At 48.6% G+C, this 26,087-nt stretch overlaps 1 protein-coding gene across 1 annotated transcript in view; it reads left to right on the top strand.

The window, feature by feature from the left end:
- The window catches only part of Sdhb (succinate dehydrogenase complex, subunit B, iron sulfur (Ip)), a 23,217-nt gene extending 3,940 nt beyond the window's left edge, over positions 1-19,277 (top strand). The window contains exons 2-8 of the mRNA XM_005409822.2: positions 8,474-8,601; positions 11,051-11,136; positions 13,058-13,194; positions 13,875-13,991; positions 16,695-16,796; positions 17,807-17,929; positions 19,065-19,277. Of these exons, the coding sequence (XP_005409879.1) occupies positions 8,474-8,601; positions 11,051-11,136; positions 13,058-13,194; positions 13,875-13,991; positions 16,695-16,796; positions 17,807-17,929; positions 19,065-19,142 (771 nt within the window). The 3' untranslated portion in view covers positions 19,143-19,277. The remainder of the gene's footprint in view (positions 1-8,473; positions 8,602-11,050; positions 11,137-13,057; positions 13,195-13,874; positions 13,992-16,694; positions 16,797-17,806; positions 17,930-19,064) is intronic.
- The last annotated feature ends 6,810 nt before the right edge of the window (positions 19,278-26,087 follow it).

Genomic DNA, 26,087 nt, shown 5'->3' on the forward strand with positions numbered 1-26,087 from the left:
TTTTTTGGTTTTTCTCCGGTACCGGGAACCGAACTCACGACCTTGCGCTTGCCAGGCAGGCGCTTTGCCGCTGAGCTAAATCCCCAGCCCCAGACCGCTTCTTTATAGTTCTTCCTTTGGGCTGTTTAGATACTGTCTGCCTGTGTTTAGTGATAACTCCCGAGTTCATGACTCCAGCCCAGGCCTGACTCAGGATTCCCAGATCCAGTTGTCTGGTGGCCGGCCATATTGTGAAGTCACTACATAGCTGTTGAATGATACACTGTAACTTTTGCTTGTCCCAAGCTGAAAACCTGACTTCGCCCTTGTGCTCCCTCCCTTTCCCCAACACACACATCTGCCTGATGGCAGCTCCACCCTTCACATTGCTCACACCAGAAACCTGAGAGCCGTCCCGATTCTTTGCCTCATTCTCACACCCAATCAGTGAGCAAACCCCGCCGTTCTAAAACTAATCACCCCTCACCACCTATGCATCTGTAACTAGCTTCATGCCGCCATCATCTCTGAGCTGATTGTTGCAGTTCCTACCTGCTCTTACTTGCGTCTTAAGTACTTCTGTAGTTAATTCCCAAAGCAGTATTCAGAATGCTTCTTCGTGCACATTTAGGTCTGATCGTGTCGCGCTTCTCCACAAAACCTCATAGTTTTTTTCCCATTTGGGAGTAAAAGCCAGCATCCCTGTGAAGCCCTCCGTTAACTTCCTGCCCTCATCCACATCCTTGCCGCTGTCACTCACTCCATTCCCCACACAGTGGCCATGCTGTTACTTAAACACATTCCCACCAGGGACCTTTGTGCTCGGTGTCCCCTGTGCCTAATTTGCTATTCTCTGTAGGCATCTGTATGACCTGCTTCCTCACCTTCCTTCAGGTCTTTCTTCAGCTGTCACCTTTTTGGGGATAGCTTTCCTAGCCACCCCTTCCTTCTTTGCATCCCTCCCACAGTGTCACCCTCTGATGTTCCACAGATATTATCTCTGCATCCCTCCCCCACTTACCATGTGAGCTCCATGAGATTGGAATGTGTGTCTACTTTGCACTTGATCCCCAGAGTCTAGAACAGTCTCTGGAACATAGTAGACACTTCATAATTATATATTGAGCAAATCAATGAGTGTATGAAAATATATCTGTGGTAGCTCCTGCCTAAGGTCTTGCTGATTAATTACAATAACAACTTTTGACCAGGTGTGATGGTGCACACCTATAATCCCAGCACTTGGGAGGCTGAGGCAGGAGGATCATTGCGAGTTCAAGACCAGCCTGTGCTACAAAGTGAGCTCAAGGCCAGCTTGAACGGCATATTGAGACCCTGTCTCAAAAAGACAAAAAAAAAAAAAAAAAACCTTTTGTTGTTCCTTAGATGTGGGGGCCACAGTTGTGATGTGTTTTTATCTTTTGTACTGACTCCCTTGAAGGCCTAATCTTGTCTGTCTATAATATTTTTACCTAACTTTTTTGTCTATAATAGATAGTCACCTCCAATGGATCTTCACTTCAACACCTCTTTCTAATACTTAAGTATATGTTTCACATCCACACTATAAAGATACCTGCCAGGCATGTTTTTCAAAAGGGGTTAGGTTTACATTAACAATAATTTTTAGTTTTGCTGTTGTTGTTTTGTACTGGGAACTGAACTCAGGACCCTGCACTTGCCAGGCAGGCTCTGTGCCACCGAGCTACATCCCCAGCCCAACAATAATTTTTAAAAGTCTTGTCCTATGAATGAATGTATAAGAGAAAAGCAATCAAGGATCATCACAACTGAATATCTTAAGATGAGAAATCCCAAAGTGTCACTCCTCCCCCAAAACAACTAATTTAAACTTACATCAAGCTTGTCTTCTATGTTTGAGCTTTTGTCCTCACATTGATTTATTCTGCTATAGATACTTGCTATGGAATTTTTAGTTTCCTGGATTTCTGCTTGGATATATGGGTTCCATTTCTTTCCTTTGTTGGGCATTTATGGTTTCCATCATTTTCCTAAGCTCTCTATTTTTTTTAATCTGTATTTGCTCTAGAGTCACTAAGCGTGGTTTTCATTATGGACACCGTCTCTACAGTTATCTGAGAAATTATTTCTTTTACTTTTGTGGGGGGCAGTACTGGGAATCGAACTCAGGATCTCGCACTTGCCAGGCAGGTGCTGTACGACTGAGCAATATCCCCAGCCCTGAGAAATTATTTCTGATTGGATTTTTTTTCTAGAGCGTCATTCATTTGCTTTGTTGTTACCACTTCAGAGAGGCCAGGTGGGTGGCCTTCGGATTGTCCTACCTCATTGCCCCCTGGGTTTGCCTTTGGTAAACTGGATGTCTGGGTTTGCATCGGATTTAAATGTTTCTCTTTATTTTCTTGTTTGATTCCTGGGTTGATGCTTGTAATTTCCTGTGATGAGTAACTTTATTGCTAGTATTTAGAACCCTTAGGAAATGACTACTTCTCAGAAGTGTCTTCTGGGTGTAGCTGGTTTTGCGGTTTTGAGTTTGTTGCAAGATCCTACCTGTTCAATTTGTTGGGGATGAGAAGTTGCTGCCTGCTTGACCCAGCCCCTGGTTCTTTGGCACAACCCACAGTATTTTTTATGACCCTTAGGCAGTCTCAGTCTTTGTATACCAGGAAAAACAGCTGGTTAGAATATGTCACTTTGGCTAACGTGGTACAGTCAGCAATAACAATAGCATCAAACACAGCATAGAAAATAACAAACTGAGGTAACCATTAATTTCCCACCTTTAACCATATGAACTAGATTTATGGTTATGTAACAAAATCTAAAAACAAACCAGAAAATTATATACAGTAAATAAGCCCTCAATATGCCAATTTTACCCTTAGAGGAGAAAATTCAAAAGGAGTTAGACCGAGCGTGGTGGCACACGCCTGTAATCCCAGCACTTGGGAGGCTGAGGCAGGCGGATCATTGCGAGTTCAAGACCAGTCTGGGCTACAAAGTGAGTTCAAGGCCAGCCTGAACTGCATAGCAAGACCCTGTCTCAAAAGGACAAAAAAAAAAAAAAAAAAAAAAGGAGTTAGGGGAAAAAATACAGAAATAGAAGAAGAAGCAGAGATTGGAAGCAAGACTGGAGGACAAAGGAGGATCACAGAAACTATGGGAAACTGGTACAGAAGACAGGAGGGAAAAAGAGAAGAAATAAAAGGAAGAACAGAACAACAGTGACAAAAAACTAGAAACCACGTTCACACTCATAAAAACAAGATCAAACAATGAAAAGAGAAGAAAAAAATCCAAGAAAACAGGAGGGGGAACGTCCACTTCTGGCTTTGTCTCTGCCCTCGCTGATAGACAACATGTGGAAACAGAGTCCAGATTGGTGTTGAATTATCCCGGCAAGCCGGCAGTAGGCTTAACCTTTATTTCTCTTGAAGTGCAGGTGGGCTTCTGGCTGTGAGGCTGCAACCAGACCCATTCAGTCTACAGCAGTGTGCCCTCTGTGGGGCTGAACTCAACTGGGAGCCGGGAGGTGGAGCCAGCAGTTGTTCAGAGTTCTAAGTTGAGTTGGCCTTCTCCAAGTTGGCTCCCAGCCAGTCACCCTCTCCTGCAACTCAGGCAGGAGGCACCACTGCTGCTTCCTTCACTGACGCTTTTCTGTTTGATCTCCCCATGGGTTTCAGCTCACTTCAGATCCTTCCTGGGCCTGGGAGACCCACTTGCCTCCTTCTCTTCCTCATGATGCTATATTCCAGTGTCTGGACAGCGCATCAGAGAGGCTGTTCCTCTGCTGCTTACCATGTGACCATCTCCCCATTCTTTTAGAGAACACAGAACTCGACATATCTAACATAGCAGGTTGAGAGTTACATTATTTCCCCTATATCAGCCTTGAGTGTGTGAGACCAAGCATGGTAGAGCCTGGTGCCCACACACAGCACTACTGAATCAGGAACTATGAGGTCATCACTGCAGATTCTGCCACCCAATGTGCTGTTTCAAATCCAAATCAGATGGTAAAAAACTTGGAGGAGCATATTTTTTAAGAGGCATCTTAAGCTGGGCCTGGTGGTACACACCTGTAATCCCAGCACTCAGGAGGCTGAGACAAGAGGATCATTGTGAGTTCAAGACCAGCCTGGGCTACAAAGTGAGCTCAAAGCTAGCCGGAACTGCATAGCAAGACCCTGTCTCTAAAAGACAAAAAAAAAAAAAAAAAAAAAACCGAAAAAAAAAAAAAAGGGCCTTTTCCCCCCTCCCTTTTTTTTTTTTTTTTTTTTTTTTTTTTTTTTTTTTGGTTCCGGGAATCGAACTCAGGACCTTGTGCTTGCCAGGCAGGCGCTCATGCTGCTGAGCTATATCCCCGCCACTCCCCGCCCAGCTTCCCTTAATGGCCTGCCTCAGGCACAGTGATCATTCACTCTGGAAAACAGTTTGGCATTTTCTTGACAACCCAGCACTTAAATTCCTGGGTTTTTATCCCAAAGAAATCGAAAGCACTTTACATAGAAACATGTCCAGATGTGTTCAGACTTTTTTTTTTTTTTTTTTTTTTTTTGCTTTTTCTCCGGTACCGGGAACTGAACTCACGACCTTGCACTTGCCAGGCAGGCGCTTTGCCACTGAGCTAAATCCCCAGCCCCTTGTGTTCAGACTTTATTTGCAGTCGCCAAAAACTGAAAATAACTCTGATGTCCTTCAGTGGTCAGGTGGTGAAACAGACTGGTACGTCATACCATGGAATATTACTCAGCCATAAAAAGAAATAAACTGTTGATGTATGGCTTAATTTGGATGAAACTCCAGAGAATTCAGCCAAATGAAAAAAGCCAGGACCAAAAGGTCACAACTGGATGCTTACATTTGTGTAATATTCCTGAATTGATAAAAGTGTAGCAATGGAGGGTAGAGTAGTGGTTGCCAGGAGCTGAGGATAAGGGTGTGAGGGTGGGAGGAAGAGGACGTGCCTCTGCAGGGACACCTTTGGGGACTCTTGTAGTGGTGCAGATGTTCTGAATCCCAGGAGCAACAGTATTTTGGTTCTGATGCTATGCCCCGGAACATGTGGGATCTCATTGTTACAAATTGTGTGAATCTACAATTATTTCAGAATGAGAAGGTTAATTTTTTTCAAAAAGCATCAAATTGCAGATACATGCAATGATTTGTGTGAGTCTCAAAAGCATTGTGCGGAGTGAAAGAAGCTGGACACAAAGGCAGATCTGTGTGACAGCACGGACAAGTCACTCTGGGTAGGACAAGGTACTGACCGTGCGGAGGCACGGAGACCTCGGATGGAAGTGCTCTGTTGTGATTGAGTAGTGTGTACTGCTGCGTCAGAACTCATCAAATTACATACTGAAGGCTGGTGAATTGTATTATAAAGAGTAATACCTTAGTAAGTCCAACAAAGACAAAAAGTGTAGGGGTGGTGAGCAGAGGTGGCCGGAGCTAGCGTTTCCAGTTTTCCTTTCACTTCTCTTCCATCCCACACGGTGGCGTTGGCCAGTGTCTTACAGGACGGAGGCCCTCGTGCAAATTGCTCCCTATTATAACACCTTTCCTTTTGTTAATGGCCGCAGTAAGCTTGGTGATTAGCTAAAACCTGACTTCCATCTTCGCTTATATTTTCTTCTCCCCTGCTAATAGCTGGGGTTCACATTTTTAACTTCTCTTAATTTAGCGTACTTTTTACTATAAAAGTACTTTTTGCTATAAAAGATCATTGTACTTTTTGTAATTAGTGCACCGCTGGAATTTTTACTTCTTTAACATTTATAAAGGAATTAGCGGGCCTGTAATATGCTCTGCATTTTTCTACAGCAAAATTGAGTGTTCAATTTCTACTTGCTGTTGGGGCTGGCAAGGTCCTGCCTTCCCCGTGTGCTCACTCAGTCAGCAAAGCTCCATGTGGTCTCTGCCTTGTTTCATCTGCTTAGCTGCTGACCGGCATTGAGTCAGTGCCATACAGAAAGGGACTTTTCTGTTTCATTTAATGGCTTCATACAACAGCCTGTACCTTAAAATAAGGTGCATTTAAAGAAACCACATTTTATGTTAAGTCCAAGGCTCAGCTTTTGCTCTTCTCTTCAGTTTTCCCTAAACATGGATTGAACTGCTATGTGCAGAGGCCTGGGCAAGGGATGCTGCGAGGTGAACAGTATACCAGGGTTTGGTCTTGAGGAACTTAGGGTATAAAAGACAGCACCAAGAAGAGGCCTAAGAATAGCACTGAGTAAACAGGCTGAGACAGCGCTGGGAACATGGGCTCCAGGGTCAGACTTCTCCCTCCCGCCTTAGTCATCCCTCCGGCCATCACCTGTTTGTCTCTTCTTTAAAATGAAGACTGGCGAGGCGTGGTGCGCACACCTGTAATCCCAACACTCGGGAGGCTGAGGCAGGAGGATCGTTGCAAGTTCAAGGCCAGCCTGGGCTACAAAGTGAGCTCAAGGCCAGCCTGAACTGCATAGTGAGACCCTGTCTCAAAAAGACAACAAGAACAAAAAAAAATAAAATGAAGACTGAGCTGGGGTTGCAGCTCAGGGGTAGCATACTTTCCTGGCACGGATGAGGCCCCAGATTCAATCACCAGCACTGCGAAGAACTAAAAGGAAACAGTAATGGAGTGCTTAATATAAATGATTCCATGCAATGTGGCAGCAATAAATAATGACTTTAAAATAAGGATGAACTTAGTATAAAGCCTTTTGCTTGGGCTTGGCTTGGTTTTCAGAATCAAGTGTCTCGTGTGTACAAGGCAAGCTCTCCACCAAGCCCAACAGTACCCTTTTAACTGGCTTCTCCAGATCTAGTCTGACAGTTCCTCCCTTCCTCCAAAAACTCTCACTGCCCTGATTAAAAAGCTATACTGGCTTCTTGTTGCTTTTCCAATAAAATGAAATTGCAACAGATAAGTCTTTCACTTCCTCACATCTGCGGTTCCCCGTCCTTCCGCACAGCCTGCTTCCTGTTGGACCCTGCTTGGACCCTCACACGTGGGCTGTGCTCCCCCTGCAGGCCTTCCGTCCCGGCCGCTCCTGGGCCTGGAATTCTCCTGAAGCTCTGCATTGTGCCTCTGCTTCAGTCACTGGATGAGGCTTTTTTTTTTTTTGTCTCATTGAGACAGCGTCTCGTTATGCAGTTCAGGCTGGCCTTGAATTCACAACAATCCTCCTGCCTCAGCCTCCTGAGTGGTGGAATTACAGGATTGCTGGGATTACAGGCGTGTGCACCATGCCCAGCTCCGAGGCTTTTTTGACTTCTGAAACTGATTTGAGTCTGCTGCTTTCCCCCAGAGCTCCCTATACTTTCCCATCGGGCAGGACACTCTTGTGTATGGTACTAGGGACTGAACCCAGGGCCTTCGCGCTGAGTGATGTTCTCTGGCCTTTTTTTTTTTTTAAAGAGTCTTCCTAAATTGCTCAAGTGGGCACAGACTTGCAGTCTTCCTGCCTCAGCCACCCAGAGTGCTGGGATTTCAGGTGGGTGCCACCAAGCGTAGCTTCTGCTTCGGGATCATGCTTTACACTTTATTATGGATATTGAGTTCACTCTTACTCTCTACAAAGTTCTACAAAGACAAAGGTTTTCTCTTATTCTCTACAAAGCTCTGTAAAAACAAAGGTTTTCTTTCTTTTTTTTATTTTTTTTTTAAATTAAGTCTTTTTTGGGCTGGGGCTATACCTCTGTGGCATAAGCGCCTGCTTGGCAAGCGCAAGGTTGTGAGTTCAATCCCCAGTACCACAAAGAAATTAATTAATTAATTAAGTCTTTTTTTTTTTTTTTTTTTTTGTTTTTTTTTTTTTTTTTTTTTTTTCTAGTACCGGGAATCAAACTCACAACCTTGTGCTTGCCAGGCAGGCGCTGTGCCACTGAGCTAAGTCCCCAGCCCAAATTAAGTCTTTTGATGTGGGTTGTTTTTTTTTTTTTTTTGGTACTGGGAATCAAACTCATGACCTTGCGTTTACCAGGCAGGTGCTTGTGCCACTGAGCTATATCTCCAGCCCTGTTTTTGTTTTTTGGTTTTTGTTTTTTTTTTGAGACAGGGTCTCACTACTCCAGGCTGCCTTTGAACTTACTATGTAGCCCAAGCTGGCCTCAAACTCAAGGCAATCCTCCTGCCTCAGCCTCCTGATTGCTGGGATTACAGGTGTGGGCCACCTTGTTTGTTTGTTTTTATTTTTTGAGACATGGTCTTGCAGTATCCAGGCTGACCTTGAACTCACTATGTAGCTCACACTGGCCTCAAACTTGATCCTCCCTGCCTCATCTGATTGCTGGGATTTCAGATGTGTGCTATCACACATAACTGACGTGTTTTACTCAATGCTGTCACAGCCTCTAGTACCAGTTCTGGCATATTATGGGTGCCTAAGATCTGTTGGATATTAGATGACTGCCTTTCTCAAGAAGGCTGTATATTAGTAATGTGTGTATTGTATATTATACTGTGCCGATTAATTGAAAGAATTGTCTTTTTTTTTCCTTTTTGTAAACTTTCAAAAAATTTCAGGCCTGCCGAGGGGCCCAGACAGCTGCAGCCAGAGCTCCCCGAATCAAGAAATTTGCCATCTACCGATGGGACCCGGACAAGACCGGAGATAAACCTCATATGCAGACTTATGAAATTGATCTGAATAAGTGAGTATCTCTGTGAAGGCCAGATGATAAGGAAGGAGATGGATTTTCTGTCTTTGTGGTGCTGGGGATTGAGCCTAGGGCCTTGAGAGTGCTGGGTGCTGTACCACTGAGCTACATTCCCAGCTCAGACCAAAGCTCTAGATTTTATTTGGTGACAGGCTTTCCACGTCCTTGGGAGATTTAAAACTCGGAGATCATCGAGTGGCTCTGGAACCTGTTTTGTTCCTTCCAAAAGATAAATACCAAGAAAAATAACATTTGCAGAATTTCTCTTCTCCCAAGTTAAAGTGTGTGAACAGGCACGTGTGCGTTTTACTGGAGATTGAGCCCAGTGTCTTCACACTGAGCCTTGTCATGCTAGCTGTTTTTAAATTTTGAAACAGTCTTGCTAAATTACCCAGGCTGAGCTCAAACTTAACATCATCCTGCCTCAGCCTTCCAGAGTGCTGGAATTACAGATTGTGTCACCACATCCAGCTCCAAATGCTTCTATGAAAGTGGAGGAGCAAGCAAGGCATACAGCTCAGTGACACAGTAGTCACAGTGAGTTTGAGAACAACCTTGTCTACACAGTGAATTCAAGGTCAGTGTGGAATACGTACCAAGAATCTGTCTAAAAAAATATCAAAAAAGAAAAGTAGAAAAGGCCAAAGGGTGTACCTTAGTGCACATGCTTAGCATGAGGAAGGCCCTGGGTTTCATCCCTAGCACCACAAAAAAAAAATCCAAAGTAAGAACAGAAGTCACCATTAGCACCCCTCTGTTTACCCTCCAGTACTGTAAGAACGAGAGAGAGGTCAGTCTGTGGGGAAAAACACAAAGAGTAAAGGAAATGAACGCAGCAAACAGAGCAGTGGCACCTGTCCAAGCCCCAGCTGAGGCAGCGATCACTTGAGCCCAGTAATTTGAGTCCAGCCTGGCTGACCTATAGAGACCCCCCTCTCAAAAAAAAGTGGGAACTGGGGATGCAGCTCAGTGGAGGAGTGCCCACCTGGCAGGTACCAGGCCCTGCACCCCACCCCAGCACTGCAGAGAGAAAGAGCCCAGTGTAAGGAAGCTGTTTCCTACAAGCATCAGTAAAATTGGTAACTCCCAGGTAGAATGATCAGAAAGAGGGCTGAGGGTTTATAGCTGATTGGTAGAGGGATTACCTACCATGCATCAGGCCCTGGGTTCAAACCCCAGCACACAAATAACTGGGAAATAAGATCCCAACCTCAAAGAGGGCTGGGTGTGGTGGCACACACCTGTCATCCCAGTGCTCAGGAGGCTGAAGCAGCAGTATCCTTGCAAGTTCAAGGCTGTCCTGGGCTACAAAGTGAGCTCAAGGCCAACCTGAACTGCATAGCTAGACCCTGTCTCAGAAAGACCAAAAAAAAACCACAGGACTAGGGGTGTAGCTCAGTGTGAAGGCCCTCAGTTCAACTTCCAGTACCACACACAAAAAGAAAGGTTATCAGTATAGACGCTGTAGATATTAAGAGATGATTATTAGCTGGTGTAATGACACGCACCTGTGGGCCCTGCACTTGGGAGCTGAAGCAGGAGGATCATGAGTTTCTCAAGGCCAGCCTGGACTATGTGGCAAGACCCTGTTTCAAAAACAAAACTTATAAATTACTTTATGGTGAAAAATTCAACAATTTTAATGAAATGAGCTAATTCCTTGAAAAAGTACAATTTATACCTGGGCTGGGCATGGTGGCACATGTCTATAATCCCAGTGCTTGGGAGGCGGAGGCAGGAGGATCACTGTGAGTTCAAGGCCAGCCTGAACTCAAAAAGAAAAAAAACAAGGATGCCCTGTATGCGCCAGGATATTCACAGTCAACTAAGTCAGGTCATTGAGGTGACTTTGTGCCTTTTTTTTTTTTTTTGAGACAAGGTCTTGCTATTTAGTGCAGGCAGGCTTTGAACTCACTACGTGGCCCAGGCTGGCCTCATACTCACAGCAGTCCTCCTGCCTCAGCCTCCCAAGTGCTGGGATTACAGGCATGCACCATCATGCCTGCCTCTCTTACCTGTTTTCTGACCACATTTTCTATACACATTATGATTATTATTTGTTACTAAGCATTTAAAGCTCTTTATTTTCTAAATCCTAAATATAAACTATAATCTGAAATAAATTATTTGAGAAAACTTTGGAAGGAGATTTAAAAGGAAATAAACAACACACACAAAAACTCCCAGTGTGGAAATTGTTTCCTCATCTCCTTACTTCCACTTCGTTAGCTTTGCGTTTCCTAGAAATGTGTGTGCAATGTCATCCTCAAAATAGAACTATGCAGTACTTAAAGTTTGTAAAAATGTGAAAAACAAAACTGTAGAAAGCTTCTGATTGTGATCTGAGAAGCCAAACAGGCAATGTGTGCAGCGGCGCAGATCATGTCCTGATAAAGTAGGGAGGGGGACTTCCTTGTGTCAGCTGAGCTTTTCTTTCCGTCAGATGTGGTCCCATGGTGTTGGACGCTTTAATCAAGATTAAGAATGAGATGGACTCCACCCTGACCTTCCGGAGATCATGCAGAGAAGGTGAGCTGCGTCCCGGAAGCCCACACTGGGCTTCTGGCTCTCCTGGGAGGCTGGGCTGGCCCGAAAGGCCGGATGGAGACTGCCCGAGAGCAGAGCAGCTCTGCCGGGTGACCTTGCTGCACAGCGCCCTTCCTTTTCTTGGGCAAATGCGTCTGAAATTTGAACCATCAGGTTCCAGATTCTGAGTTTGCTTCCTGCTGGGGACTTTGGGTCAGCGCAGTCACTGCCCTGGCAGCCCCTGGCTGTCTTTGTACCTTGAGGACAGCAGGGAGTTGCTGGCCGAAGCCTGTGCACACTGCGCTCATGTCTCAGGCCCCAGTATTGCGTGTGCAAGGGAAGTGTGCCCTGGACTGTTGGAACAGCGCCCCCACCCCGTGGCAGCTTGTGCCGCTGGTGCTGCGTGAGCTGTTGGGACTGTGAAGACTGACGTTTCCCGCTTAATAACATGTGCTTTGCGCATTAGAAAAGACATGGAACTATTATCGGTATTGTAACTGGGATACAGAGGGTTTTTCAATGTGGATTAAGTTAAAATTGAGTGGATTTAAGGAAAACTCTTCAAGTCGTGTCCTTACGTGGCCCAACTCATACACAGTGCCCTGAAGACTGCCTGGCCCTGAGGGCCATGGAGCCTGGCTAGGCGCCTCCGCTGAGGTTCCTAGGCGCTAGTAGGATCCCCTCGATGTGCAGATGAGGACACTGAGGCCCCCGGCAGGGGAGGGACTTCTACAGGGACTCGTGGTGATGAGTGAGGAGCCGGGACCCAGCCAGGCCGCCCTCAGTGCTCGCGGTGCTGGGAATCCGTGGCAGAAGACAAGCTGTAGGGCAGCTTGGTGCCCCAGAGCCCCCCAGCTAACTTCCTAAAAAGGCAACACCAATGGAGATGTTTCCAGAAGTAAGTCCAGGCTGCGAGAATCCCGATTTTAAGGTCGTTGGTCAGAACCTTATTTTGCTTTGCTTTGCTTTGCTTTAAAGTTAATTCATGCTTCTCCTCCTTGGAAAGTCGGTGTTCAGTCAGCTTCTGCGGGGTCCGGAGCCCAGGGAAGCACTCGCCGTGTAGCGCAGTAAGAGCTGTCTCTCGGTGCTCGGTGTCCCAGCCTCAGCCTTCAGATGCCTGAGACAGAATGACGCCCGGGCCCTTTCAGTCAGGGCAGAATGACCATGCTTGGTACAGCCTACTGGTTACCTGAACACTTCTTAATTCTCCCTCATAGCCCGTCCCCAGAACTGGAGGCCACCTAGAGAACTCTGTCCCCTACCCATCATGGTGTTGATGTGACAGGTGGTCTCACTAGGTGACAGCAGCGGGGACACAAAAATGAGATGTAAGCAGATCTTAGGTACCAAGTGGGGGTTTTTTTGGTAGGAGATACGTGAGGAACCTACTGTCAGCTGATTGAATCTTTTTTCAGTGTTTTTTTATTAGCATAAACTAATTTTCTAAAATAGGGGGTTTCACTCTAGCATTTTCATACATATGACGTACATTGATCGTATCCATCCTCCCTATTACCGGCCGTTCCTCCCTCCCCTCCTCCCCTATTAGAATTTGCATTGCAGCAACAGTGGCTTTAACAGAGAAAGGCCACTTCCTGTCTCAAAACATGAGACTCCATCTTGGAGCTAGAGGCCGTGTGGGAAGTCCCAGGGGCCGGCAGTGCCCCAGCTGCTTCTGACCCACACAGCCACCCTCAGCGCGTGTGGCCTCTCCCCTCAGAGTTGCCCGTGGTCACAGAACGGTTTGTAGAGCTCCAGCCATTAGGTCTACTGCAGGCGAGGAGGAGGAAAGGGGGAAGCAGCAATAGGCGTATACACGGCCGTGCTGCTCCCGCTGGTGGAGCAGCCCCTGCCCAGCACAAAGGCTGCGGACTGGGGTGGACCCTGAGCACAACCGACCGTGCCTGGCCGGGTCTCTCTGCAGGTATCTGTGGTTCGTGCGCGATGAACATCAACGGAGGCAACACCCTGGCCTGCACGCGCAGGATCGACACCAACCTTGACAAGGTCTCCAAAATCTACCCCCTGCCGCACATGTACGTGATCAAGGATCTCGTTCCCGTGAGTGTCCGCGGCTCCTTCCAGGCGTGCAGGGGCGGGGCCTGTGCGTGATGTGCAGTCAGGCAGCTTTCCTGTCGGCTGGAAGAACACTTGGGTGGGGCCATCTTGCCCTGCTCTGGCCGAGGGAGCGTCATCGAGATGCTCCTCGGGTAACGGACGGCACATCGGGAAACCAGGTCTCGGGCCGTGTGGCCTTGTGGGTTTAATTACAGAATGTGGATGGCAGAAATTCTTCTGGCTCATTTGGTGAGGTTTGTGTGGGAATAACGAAGCATAGAATTTTAGAGTTGGAGCAGTCCCAAAAATGAAGAATTTGCCCATAACTGCAGTGAATTCAGGTGGAAAATACCTCCTGGGGAAAGAGCATTGCTTGAGTTCGACTCAGATTTCCCCTCCCTGTGTCTGACCCTTGGCGGACCGGGTGTTTTCAGGGTCAGGAGGGGAGAGAGGACTCGGGGACGGGGAAGTTCTCAGGAGGGGGAGGGAGAGATTTTCTGACCACGCTGACACTGTGGCCGTTTCTCCTTTTGCCCTTTTTGCCTCTGTTCACGGCCAGGAGGCGTCCGACTTGGAGTGTCACAGGGCGGGAAGCAGGCGGGCCGAGGCGCAGGGTGAGTGGGAGGCTAAGAGGCGGAGGCGGCGCCTCACCCTTTTCTTCCTCCTCCTCTTCTTCCCCTCAGGATCTGAACAACTTCTACGCCCAGTACAAATCCATCGAGCCCTATTTGAAGAAGAAGGATGAGTCCCAGGAGGGCAAGCAGCAGTATCTGCAGTCCATAGAAGACCGCGAGAAACTGGTCATTATTTCCCACCCGTTGTCTCGGCTTAAGGGCCGGTTACTGGTATTTGCTGGGAGTGTGGCCGGGTGGGGAGCGGCAGAGCGTGCAGACCACGCGGTGTACCTGGGACAGGAGCGATAAGGGTGTCTGGCCCAGGGGATGGTCACCCTTCTCCCTCAGGTCCACCGGGCCGTGGACCAGTGGGCTGGTGCACTCATGCCCCGCTAAGCGGGCAGCCGTGGCTGTGTTGCTGCTTGTCTTTTTCAGAAGAAACCGGGTCTGAGGTACCTGGTCTTTAGAAGTTGACAGCTAAAGGACAGCAGTTCTCTTGCAGTAGGGGAAGGAAATCATTGAGGTGGCCGTGTGTGCGCCTGATACCGCCGCCACCTCAGAGATGGGGCCACGTGCTGAGGGTAGGACCGGAGCTAGAGCCTTGCTCTTCCTAACGCCGCGCCTCTGGTGATCGGGGTGTGGGTTGTTACCCACCTGCTCCCCCTCCTGGAGTTGCTGTCCCTGTACAGTCTTTTTTTTTTTTTTTTGCAGTCCTGGGAATTAAACCCAGGGCCTTTACACTGAGCTATATCCCCTGCCTCTTTTTGAATTTTTTTACTTTGAGACAGGGTCTCGCTGAGTTGCTCAGACTGGGATTGAGTTTGGTGATCCCTTTGTGTCAGTCCCCCAGAGTGCTGGGATTACAGATGTGCACCACCACACCCAGCAGCCTATAAATCAAAGTGGAGCCCACATCAGTCCATTCTCCATCTTCTGTTCCTCTAAGAGGTCTCTCATTTGCACGATTGCTCTCTGAATACTTGAGAGGAGAGGTGGGCAGAGGACCAGGTGGGACAACCCAGCTACGTGTCTGCAGGGGGCCAAGGCTGTGTCCTGCTTTGCAGTCCCCAGGCAGACCCTTCCTCCCACACTCCACTTGCCCAAGGGGGAGCTGTGCGTGCCTCTTCCGTTAGGGGACTGCCCGAGGGCAAGGGCCTTATTCCTTTCTGGACCCACAGACTCTTGGCACATGGTATTTACCAATAAATACTAGTTATGTGGATGAATAAATGAACTGTAGCTCTCAGGTCTTCAGGAATATTTAGTCTCTTCCCCATAAAAAGTTAAGGAGAAGCCAGACGTGATGGCACACACCTATAATCCTAGCATTCAGGAGGCTGAAGCAGGAGGATTGCTGTGAGTTTGAGGCCAGGCTGGTCTGCACAGTGAGACCCTGTCTCAAAAAAACAAAATAAAAAGTAAAGGAGTGTCCTGGAAAGAGTGCCCAGTCTCCCGTCATGGAGAAGGTGAGGGCCGGTGCAGTGCCCCAGTGGTGAGATTTCTTTTTTTTTTTGTCTTTTTAAGACAAGGTTTCACTATGCAGTTCAGGCTGGCCTTGAGCTCACTTTGTAGCCCAGGTTGGTCTTGAACTCACAACGATCCTCCTGCCTCAGCCTCCTGAGTGCTGGGATTACAGGTGTGCACCACCACCCCCGGCTAGTGGTAAGATTTCCAAGAGCTCCTCATCATGGGGACACAGCTCTGCCCACTGCTGTTCCCAGCTCCCGGAGATCCTGGTGGGTTCCATCCAGTTAGGCCCAGCCCTCACACTAGGAAGCCAGGCCACTCAGTTCCTGAGCGGCTTCTGAAGTGTCACAAGGAAATGAAGGCCTCTTGGTGTTTTCTAGGTAACAGAAATTCAAAATACACACATTAATATGCTGGATTTAATAATAAAAAAAAAAAGACACTTTTTTCTGGAGAACTATTTCTTTGGTGGTTTTTTTTGTTTTGTTTTTCTGACTTTTTGAGACAAGGTCTCACTGTGCAGTTCAGGTTGGTCTTGAGCTCACTTTATAGTCCAGGCTGGTGCCAGACTTGCAACGATCCTCCTGCCTCAGCCTTCCGAGTGCTGGGATTACAGGCATGCACCATCACGCCCGGCTGGTTTTAAAATTCTGCCCCAGAAATTCTAATTCACTTCCTGCACAGATTTTTCTGTAACTTGCTAAAGCCCCGTCCCTGCAACCCTATGCTTTGGAAACCAGTGGGGCCGGTCTGCCCTCCCTCCCTTCTTGTCTGTTACCAGCTGCCACCAGAGATGTCAGCGTGCCCCTCTGCTGCGTGCTTTTAATCTTTCTGTCTTCTGCAAAGTGCGAAAGCAGGTGTGTGGGCACAGGCAGACTCCTGTAGGTGCGAGGGGCTGGAGGGCTGGGGTCACATCGCCACTCTGCGCATGCTCGAGACTGACCGCCCAGACTCGGTTCCTTGCCTGTGAGCAGAGCTGTCTGGCACTCGCCTGACAGGTGACTGTGCTGATGAGCAGGGGTCTGTGCAGCCCAAGTGCAGTCAGGAGTGACTGTTCCTTAGGGTGACACTGAGCTTCCTGTTGAAACCCCGGGGTGGGAGCTAGCATAGCTGCAGGGGCCTTTTGACTTGTGCACTCTGCTTGTGACGGGGGAGCTTCATGCCTTCGTTGATTTTTAGGTAAGTGAGGAGTTACTGTTTGTGGAACGGCAAGTGCACCGTATGTGGGCCTAAGACCCCTGGGCTCCAGTCCCTCACATATTCATGTTTAATAACAAGGTCTTTTTTATGACCGCTCTGTCTCTGCGGACGGCCTCTTCAGTCTGCCAAGAACACTTACATGCACTACCCAGCTTCCCCTCTGATCCAGGATTCCCCAAGACACCTTCTCGCCCGGCCCTGACCCCAGCCTCTCTCCCACAGGACGGGCTGTACGAGTGCATCCTCTGCGCCTGCTGCAGCACCAGCTGCCCCAGCTACTGGTGGAACGGAGACAAGTACCTGGGGCCTGCGGTCCTCATGCAGGTGAGAGGGAGGCGCCGCGCCAGCCGTCGCTGCTCTCGGGACTTGAGAGCACCCGCCAGCCAGGAGGACGGCGGCTTGTTGGGAGGGGTGCTGTCCTTCAGTCGCTGCATCAGGTCCACTTGGCTTTTAGCAAATCTGGGCTCCGCGGCAACGTGTGCCTGCGCGGCAGTGTGGCAAGGGCCCCCCAGTGGATGCGTATGCGCTCTGCACGCAGCGCCCGCATCTGTCACGGGCTCCTGTCTCCTCACGGGGTGCCTGCTGCAAGGCGGGAAGCTGCCAGGCTGGGGCTGCTCAGAGAGAAGGCGGCACCGGTTGTCGTTCTCTGCCTCCACGTGTACATGTTCCTGGCCATATTTGTCCCCAGAAAGCTTGCGCTTTTTTAGATTTGTGGTCAGTGATTTTCAGACTCTTCAGCAACTCAGAAGATAACTCCACTTGTCTCATTTTCCCATAAAAAGAGAAGTTGCATGACCACAAGAGCAGTATTGATTCCCGGCCGCAAGCAGATTGAACAGTCGGGCGCACTTGTCCTGTCTCACACCCGGGGTCTCCCAGGGATACTCCTGGGGTGTCGGGGACCATGCCAGCTTGCACTGTCAGGCTGCTGGAGCGGATACACGGAAGAGGCGGTGAGCGGGACAGCTGCTGTCTCTAGGCAGGTCCCTTAAGTCACGGGTTTACTCAGGAGCCCGTGCCACGCTAGTGCAGGTGGGAGCCGGGAGGACCAGCGGAGTGCCTTGGCTCAGTGCCCACTTTTGCTAATTATACGCTGGGTCAGAAGCTCTTGAGCAACGTGAAACCATGAGGAGCTGATATCCCAATGCCTAATTAAGCACCAAGGTACCAAGGGCAGCGAGGATCAAAGCCTCGTGGGGATCAGTAGTCGAGCAGACCTGTGAAGAGTTGGGAGCCTCTTGAATGATGAGGTTAGGGTGCAGAGACGAGGCATGGGGGCAGAGGGGCCCTTCCTATCCCGGCGGCAGCCTGGCCCATGGGCCCCTGGCTTGCAGGCATACCGCTGGATGGTGGACTCCAGGGACGACTTCACGGAGGAGCGCCTGGCCAAGCTGCAGGACCCGTTCTCGCTGTACCGCTGCCACACCATCATGAACTGCACACAGACCTGCCCTAAGGTAGGTGGGCCAGACCCGCCAGGCCGCTGCAGACGGAGAGCCCCGAAGTGTGCCTGCACCCTGGGGAGCTTGGGGGTGGTGTGGCTGACTCAGAGCCCTCAGGGCAGGCCTTCTTGTCGGGGGCTTTGGCGAGTCAAGAATGCCATGGCAGCTGTAAGGAGGACCGGGCAGTCAGCCCGACTCCGCATGGGCCGGAAGGCGAGAGCCGGCAGAAACGCAGCTGTGGGCAGCGGCGTCCCTGCGCATCTCCAGCTCTGTCAGCTGCGGACTGCTCCCTCCGCAGCCAGCCGTCCCTCCCCTGCTCCTAGGGCTTCCTGAGTCTCAGGGTCTGTGTTCCTCCTCACACTTGCCGCTGCCCTTGCTGTCGGCAGCCTGACACCTTCCAGCCCGCCCCGCCCCTGTGAGCTCCGAGGCAGGAGAGCCCAGCGTGGGCATGGCCGGCTGTGCAGATGCATCTGTGCCCTTCCCTGCCTTGTTAGGTCACACTCCTCTGCCCCTTTCCATCTCCTGCATTCTGGAGCTTGCCCGTGTCAGGATAGGAGTCTTTCTCAAGATCTTCTTCCCTTCCTTTTTCTCTCCTTTTTTTTCCTTTCTTTCCACACTTAAGTGTCAGGGCTAGAGCTATCCTTCCAAAATGGGGGCCCCTCCCAACTCGGTTAAGTCCTTACCGCTCTTTGCCACGTACTTGCTGGCCTCCCTCCGACCCCTGTGAAGCCGGCATCCTCCACGCCCAGGCAGGTGCGACAGGTACGGCCGAGGCCGAGCGCTGGTGCTGTCTGGAGACCCACAGGGCTGTCTCTGCACACTGCTGAGAGGTGGCGGCGGGCGTGCCGATGACTCGGGGAAATGGCCTCGGGACTTAGAGTGCCTGGCTCATGCGGGCGTTGGCTGGCGCTGCCCTGCCATCTGCAGTCAGGGATGCAGCCGGGCCCCTGCCGGGGAGCGCCGGCCTATTTAAATGTCTCTCAGGCCAGAGAGAAGGAGCGCTAGCCCAGGCCCTCTGCCCCCAAGGGACTGGATCTCCTTCGCCTGCCTTGATGTGAAACAGCCGGGGAGTTTCCCGGGGACCTCTGGGTCTCCCCCCGCCCCTCCACTTCTGCTACCAGGGCCAATGGTCCTTTTCTCTTTTCTCAAGGGTCTGAATCCAGGAAAAGCGATTGCTGAAATCAAGAAAATGATGGCGACCTACAAGGAGAAGAGAGCTGCGGTTTAATGTGGCTGCTGGCTGCGGCTGGCAACCAGCTCAGAGCGGGGCGTAATTATGTCTAATTGGGATTCCCTGCAAGGTCTGGATTTTCCACGAACACTGCGTGTATAATAAACATTTCAAGAAATATATGTTACTCTACTTTACTAACAAAAGCAAGCGTATCCCTCTTCCTGTGCGGCTGGCTGCGCCCTTACCCTTGAAGAGCAGGTCTCCGCGCCTGGAGCGGAGCCCTGGGTGGGTGCATTTGGTGCGTGAGGGGCCCGGCTTGCTCCAGGCTGCCACTCCCCTTGAACAAATTCCTTCCCTCCTCGCTCTTCACACTCTGCCCACCTGTGAAGTGGGAGTCACAGCAGCACCTGCCCACCTGCCTGGCGACAGTGCCCGGCGTTTAGCCGAGTGCTTGGGACGCGGCGGCAGCAAGAGTACACAGGCTGTTGATCGCGCCATGTTCCCAGATTAGGGTTTGAAACTAAATCCTGGTCCCTCCGCGCTGTGGATCACTGTGAACCGGTGCACCCAGATGACCTCGAGGGACCGCCCCTGCAAACGCCAGCTCCCGCCGCCACTGCCACGGCTCCAAAGTTCCCTGCACAAGCAGGGCACTCACTAAAGGAGCAGACATGCACGCGATGTAGAAAGTAAGCTGGGGAGCCCTTCCAGACCCCCCAAGTCATTCCTGTCCACACTTACGTTTCCTTCTGATGTCTGCTGATACTTGTTAGTATAAATGCAGGACATACACCTTATAAAACTCCCTTCAAAAATGGAGCACAGCTGGGTGTGGTGGTGCATGCCTGTAATCCCAGCACTTGGGAGGCTGAGGCAGGAGGCTTGCCAAAAGTTTGAGGTCAGCGTGGGCTATGGAGTTGAAGATCAGCCTGAACTACATAATGAGACCCTATCTCCAAGGAAAAGAAAAAATTAAAAAAAAAAAAAAAAAGAATAGAATAGAATACCATGTAATCTGTTAGTAGCTTTCTATTTTTACCTCACAATATATGTATAAAGGACTCCCATGCTGGTAAAGACCTAGGTGTGTGTGTGTGTGTATAAAATTATATTTTCTACCTTAGTCTTTATAACAACTGTTTAAGTGCTCTGGCCTTTATTCCCCCGGTACTAAGAACTGAACTGAGGGCCTTCATACTGGGTTATATCCTCAGCACTTTTCAAAAACTTTTTCCTTTCTTTTGAGACAGGGTCTCACTATGTAGTTCAGGTTGTCCTTGCACTCACTGTGTTGTCCTCCTGTCTCAGCCTCCGGAGTGCTTGGATGCTTGGATTAGAGACATTCACTACCATGCCCAGCTTCAGAATTCTTTTTTGAGACAGGATCCCCCTGCCTCAGCCTCCAGAGTTCCAGGATTCTAAGTGTGCACCACTACCACGGCTGGCTTGAAGTGCTGTCATTTATTTAACCATTCTCCTGTGTTTAAAAAAAAAATTATAGGAGACTACTGGTTTTGCCAAGTCTCCTGCACACAGGCAGATTTCCCAAATAGCCAGTTTCGGTTGGTTTGATTGTGAAGTTCCCTGGGCCTTAATCCACAGAGTTATTTTCCTGTTGTTTCCTGGTCTTCACCTTACATGGAAGGAACCGAGAGTGACTAACCCTATTTTTGTTTTCTCGCTGTTTTCATCAGCCCTTTCCTGTCTATAAAGTCAACCCCTTCAGTGGCTGGGGATTTAGCTCAGCGGCAAAGCGCCTGCCTGGCAGGCGCAAGGTCGTGAATTCGGTTCCCGGTACCGGAGAAAAACCAAAAAAAAAAAAAAAAAAGTCAACCCCTTCCACTTGGCTCACTGGAACACTGGCTCTATAGAAGTCTTGCCTGATTCTAGAATCAAGAAAAAAACAAAAAGCCAATTAAAAGCCAGGCAGGGAGGGGCTCGCCTGTAATCCCAGCACTCTGGGAGGCTAGCTAAGAAGGGAGGATTACAAATTCAACCCCAACCCGAGCAGTTATTCAATTTAGTAAGACCCTGCCTCCAAACAAAGAGGCCTGGGGATGCAGCTCAGTAGGAAGGCCCTGGATTCAATCCCCAGCACCAAAATGAAAGAAAAAAAGAAAGGCCAATTAAAATCATTAAACAAAGCCGGGCGTGGTCATGGTGGCTAATACCTGTAACCGGCCAGCACTCGGCCAGCTCTCGGGAGGTTGAGGCCGGATTGCCAAGAATTCAGAACCAGCCTGGAGGGGCTGGGGATTTAGCTCAGTGGCAAAAAGCGCCTGCCTGGCAAGCGCAAGGTCGTGAGTTCGGTTCCCGGTACCGGAGAAAAACCAAAAAAAAAAAAAAAAAAAAAAAACAGAACCAGCCTGGGCTTCATAGCCAAAAAAGGTGATTAAACAAAACGGCCTTTGTCATTTTCTGGCAGGAACAGTGAGACAGGAGTGAGGGTTCTAGCAGGCAGAAAGGATGGGCCCCAAAATGGAGCCTGCTGAGTCACAGCCTTCGGGAAATCTTACAGAAACATCAGTCAGTGTCCCGAGGCGCCCGGGGCCTCCCAGAGCATGACGGGCAGGTCCCTTGCTAAGGGCATGTGGGCCCTGCATGGACACTGCATAGATTTGACCCTGCACGGTGTGTCATCTCCTTCTAAACCCCTAAAGACCTCTAGATGAAGACCCCTCGAAGGTGCCCTGCTCAGAACCCCTCTTGGCTGGCAGGCAAGAACTTTGCTTCTTTGCCTTTCTTGTGACACCATCCTGGCGTTCTGATAACAGTTTGACACCTGCTAAGGCACATTCAGGTGGTCCCGGATTTTATCCTTTTCTTGTAGTGGTGGGTATTGAACCCAAAACTTTCATGCTGAGCTATACATCCCCAGCTATTTTATTGTACTTTTTACTTTTTGTGTATTCTTTCTTTCTTTTTTTTTTTTTTTTTTTTTTGTCTTTTTGAGACAGGGTCTTGCTATGCAGTTCAGACTGGCCTCAAGCTCATTTTGTAACCCAGGTGGTCTCGAACTCGCAACGATCCTCCTGCCTCAGCCTCCCAAGTGCTGGGATTACAGGCATGCACCACCACACCTGGCAATTTATTTCAATTCATTAATTTCCTACAATGACATGCCACCGTTAACCAAAGTCTATAGTTTACCAGAAGGTTCACTCCTGGTGGGGCACTTTCTACACATTTTGAAAAGTATATAATTGTATGTACAAGTATAGTATTATACAGAATAGTCTCATTGCCCTAAAATCCACTGTCCTCCACCTATACCTCCCTTCCTACCCCCAGCCCCTGAAAACCACTGATCTTTGTATTATCTTCAGGGTCCATAGTATCATATATTTGGAATCATATAGTCTGTAGAGGGCGCTGGGGATTTAGCTCAGCGGCACAGTGCCTGCCTGGCAAGTGCAAGGTTGTGAGTTCGATTCCCAGTGCCAGAAAAAAAACAAATAGTCCATAGGTTTTCAGATTGGCTACTGAGAATGAATCTTTTTTTCTCTCTCTCTTTTTTTTTGAAACAAGGTCTCACTATGTATAGTTCAGACTGGCCTTGAGCTCACTTTGTAAGTCAGGCTCGTCTCAAACTTGCAACGATCCTCCTGCTTCAGCCTCCTGAGTACTGGGATTACAGGTGTGTACCACCACACCTGGCTGAGAATAAATCTTTTTTTTTTTAATATATGTGGTGCTGGGGATCAAACCCAGGGCCTTGTGCGTACAAGGCAAGAGCTCTACCACTAAGCTACATCCCCAGCCCCAAGAATGAATCTTAAAAGCATTTCTGATTTTAATCCCAGCACTCTGGGAGGCTGAGGCAGGAGGCTTGCAAGTTTGAGCACAGCCTGTGCAATTTAGCAACTTTGAGACCCTGTCTGTCTCAAAGTAAAAAAAAAATACAGATATTCCTTGTTTAATGACATACCCATTTAACAGCTCTTTGGACTTAACAACCCAGCCATGCCGTTCAGATTCACCGCCCGCCACTCAGAAATGTGATACAAGAACGTGAGTGGCAGCGCTTCTTCCATGGCACTATGCTGTCATTTTGCTGACTACAGTAGAGTACTGTAGTCTTATGTTCGGCCATACGTTACATGTAGGAGTTATGCAAATAAAAGCAAAGTCATCAAGTTGAGTTTCCTTTGACCATTTCTTCGTTCTGGATTTTGCAATGTACGTACTATGTCCAATTCCTCATTTAGCGATCAGTTCGTTTAAGGACCTCGTCACAAGAGCGGAACTCGGTCCTTAAGCGCATGTCTGCGTAAAAAAAATTGTAGGAAGTCTGAAGATGTAGCCCAGAGAGGAGGTGGTGTCTATTCAACAAGCATTAGTCTCAGGCATTGTAGGAACTGAGGTCCTCAGGGTACAGAACAAAGAGGTTTACTTCCTGCCATCCAGGAGCCAAGGTCATGAATTAAAAAGTAACGCTAAGCCTGGCATGGTGGAGCTCGCCTGTAATCCCAGCACTCAGGAGGCTGAGGCAGGAGGATCCTTGCAAGTTCAAGACCAGTCTGGGCTACAAAGTGAGCTCAAGACCAGCCTGAACTGCATAGCGAGATCCTGTCTCAAAAAGACAAAATAAATGAATAAATAAATAAAAGGAACACTGGGTTATTAGCTGGTGTTGTCATTCAGTGGCAGAGCACAAGCTTAGCATGCACAAGGTCCCGGGTTCATTCCCCAGCACCGTTGAAGATAGAAAGAAAAATCTAGAGAACAAGGTCTCTGCCTTTAACGACAGATTCTTGACTCTCAGTGAGACCGGCAGCACACAGGCAGGAGAGAGTTTAGAATTCAGAAGTGAGGATTGAAAATGCCCTAGGCAGCCTCTTGGAAGCCTTGAAAGGTGTCTGATCCCTCAGCTCAGAGGCAGTGGATCTCTGTCAGCCACATGCCCTGCATTCCCAGCTAACTTGAATTTGCTTCTAATCTCCAGAGCTGTGGGGAGATGGGAATTTCCATGCATAGCTTCATGGCTGCAAAGATGAGTTCAGGCCGGCTGCTGAGAGAGGAAGCAGCACTTCGGATCTGCCAGAGCAGGTGCCTCGGGGGCCACCGTCTCTCTCACCCCATTTGAATTCAAGCTACATGGAACATTGTCCACTGGTAGTTTAATTTGCTTCTATTTAATCTTTCATCAAATTGAAAGTAAATGTTCTATTTCAGCACCATAAAGACTTTCGTTTGTTTTTTGTTTTTGGAGACAGGGTCTTTTTTTTTTTTTTTTTTTTTTTTTTTTTTTTTTGAGACAGGGTCTTTCCTTGAGCTCACTTTGTAACCCAGGCTGGTCTCAAACTCACAATGATCCTCCTGCCTCAGCCTCCTGAGTGCTAGGATTATAGGCATGTGGCATCATGCCTGGCCTCACATGCAGTTTATTAATCAGTACATGTTTGTGACATATAACAATTACATTTGTCTTGGGGAAATGATATATATATACACATCACATCTGGATCACTTTTACTTCCCCCTTTTCTAATAAAAGTGTTATAGGCAACTGAGTAGATAGAAATATTATAGGCAGTTAGAGAGGCCTGGGCCCTCGAGGGAACCAGTACAGAAGACAAGATACCTTGCATCTGTAGGCAAAACAGACACTTCCACTGTGGGCCAGACCTCAAGAAAAAATAGGTTAAACAGATGCACCCGCATACCGCCCTAGGGAGGGACATCAGAGATTGATACTCTAAATAGGTAACAATCACCTTGAAAAAGCCAGGAAGAGTCACTAACCCCACCCGCTACAGGAAAGGCCCCTGTGCTGTATTTGTGTCCATTTGCTGTGTGACTCACTTCCCCGTGTGATCCCAATTTAATCAATTTTACCTGAACAATTATAATCTTACTGGCTGACCATAGTTTTGTCCCACCTTGGGCCCACCTTGCGATTTTCCATTTTTTCCCCCACATTGGACCCACCTCACCTCGTAGTTTACTCTATAAAAATCCCTAGAAAAGGCAGGGTCCGTGGCAACCCACTCGGGTCCCCTTCTGCCTCTCTCGGACAGAAGCTTTCTTTCTCTCAATAAATATATTCTGCTCTTAACCTCCATTGTTCCTAAAACTCGTTCTTTGATTTTATTTTGTTTTATTTTATCTTTTGGTCTTTTTGAGACAGGGTCTCACTGTGCAGTTCAGGGTGGCCTTGAGCTCACTTTGTAGCCCAGGCTGGTCTCAAACTCGCAAAGATCCTCCTGCTTCAGCTTCCCAAGTGCTGGGATTACAGGCGTGCGCCACCACGCCCAGCTCGTTCTTTGATTTGAGAGAACACGAACTCATTTTGGATATCTTTCAGGTTGGGAGTTTCTTCCCCCTATATCAAAAGGACAAACCTGAGCACAGAACAGAGGGTTTTGTCCTTTATGCTCCTTCAGTGCCCTGCAGAAGACAACTGTGGCTGGAGGTGAATTCACTGCAAGCCAGGCTTCAGGAAAAAGGGATCTCTGAGGGATGAACAGCAGATTGATATTCTAAGTAGGCATCAATCCCCTTGGGGAAGGGGACCAAACCTCCCTAACCCACCCCCTCCTGGAAAGTCCTTGTCCATCCCTGTGTGCTTGCTACGTGACTTGCTTCCCAATTTGATTCCCATTCAATCAACATTACCCAAGCATGCCAGGCTTGATGGTGCACACCTGTAATCCCAGCACTCGGGAGGCTGAGGCAGGAGGATCGTTACAAGTTCGAGGTCAACCTGGGCTACAAAGTGAGTTCAAGACCTGCCTGAACTGCATAGTGACACCCTGTTTCAGAAAGAGAGCCCTGTCTAACAAAGAGGGCCAGGGATATAGCTCAGCGGTACAAGGGCCTGACTGGCAAGTGCAAGGTCCGAAGTTTGATTCCCGGTAACCAAAAAAAAAAAAAAAACCAAACAAACAAGATTTATAAAGTCATCAAAAATCTCCCAGGGAATTATCTACAAAATGTATTCACTAATTTTCCTCTCTACTACAGGACTGGCCCACAAGCCAGGAAAGTATAGCACAA

The sequence above is a fragment of the Chinchilla lanigera genome, unplaced genomic scaffold (genome assembly GCF_000276665.1).
Source record: "Chinchilla lanigera isolate Chin_1 unplaced genomic scaffold, ChiLan1.0 scaffold00126, whole genome shotgun sequence".
NCBI classification, from domain to species: Eukaryota; Metazoa; Chordata; class Mammalia; order Rodentia; family Chinchillidae; genus Chinchilla; species Chinchilla lanigera.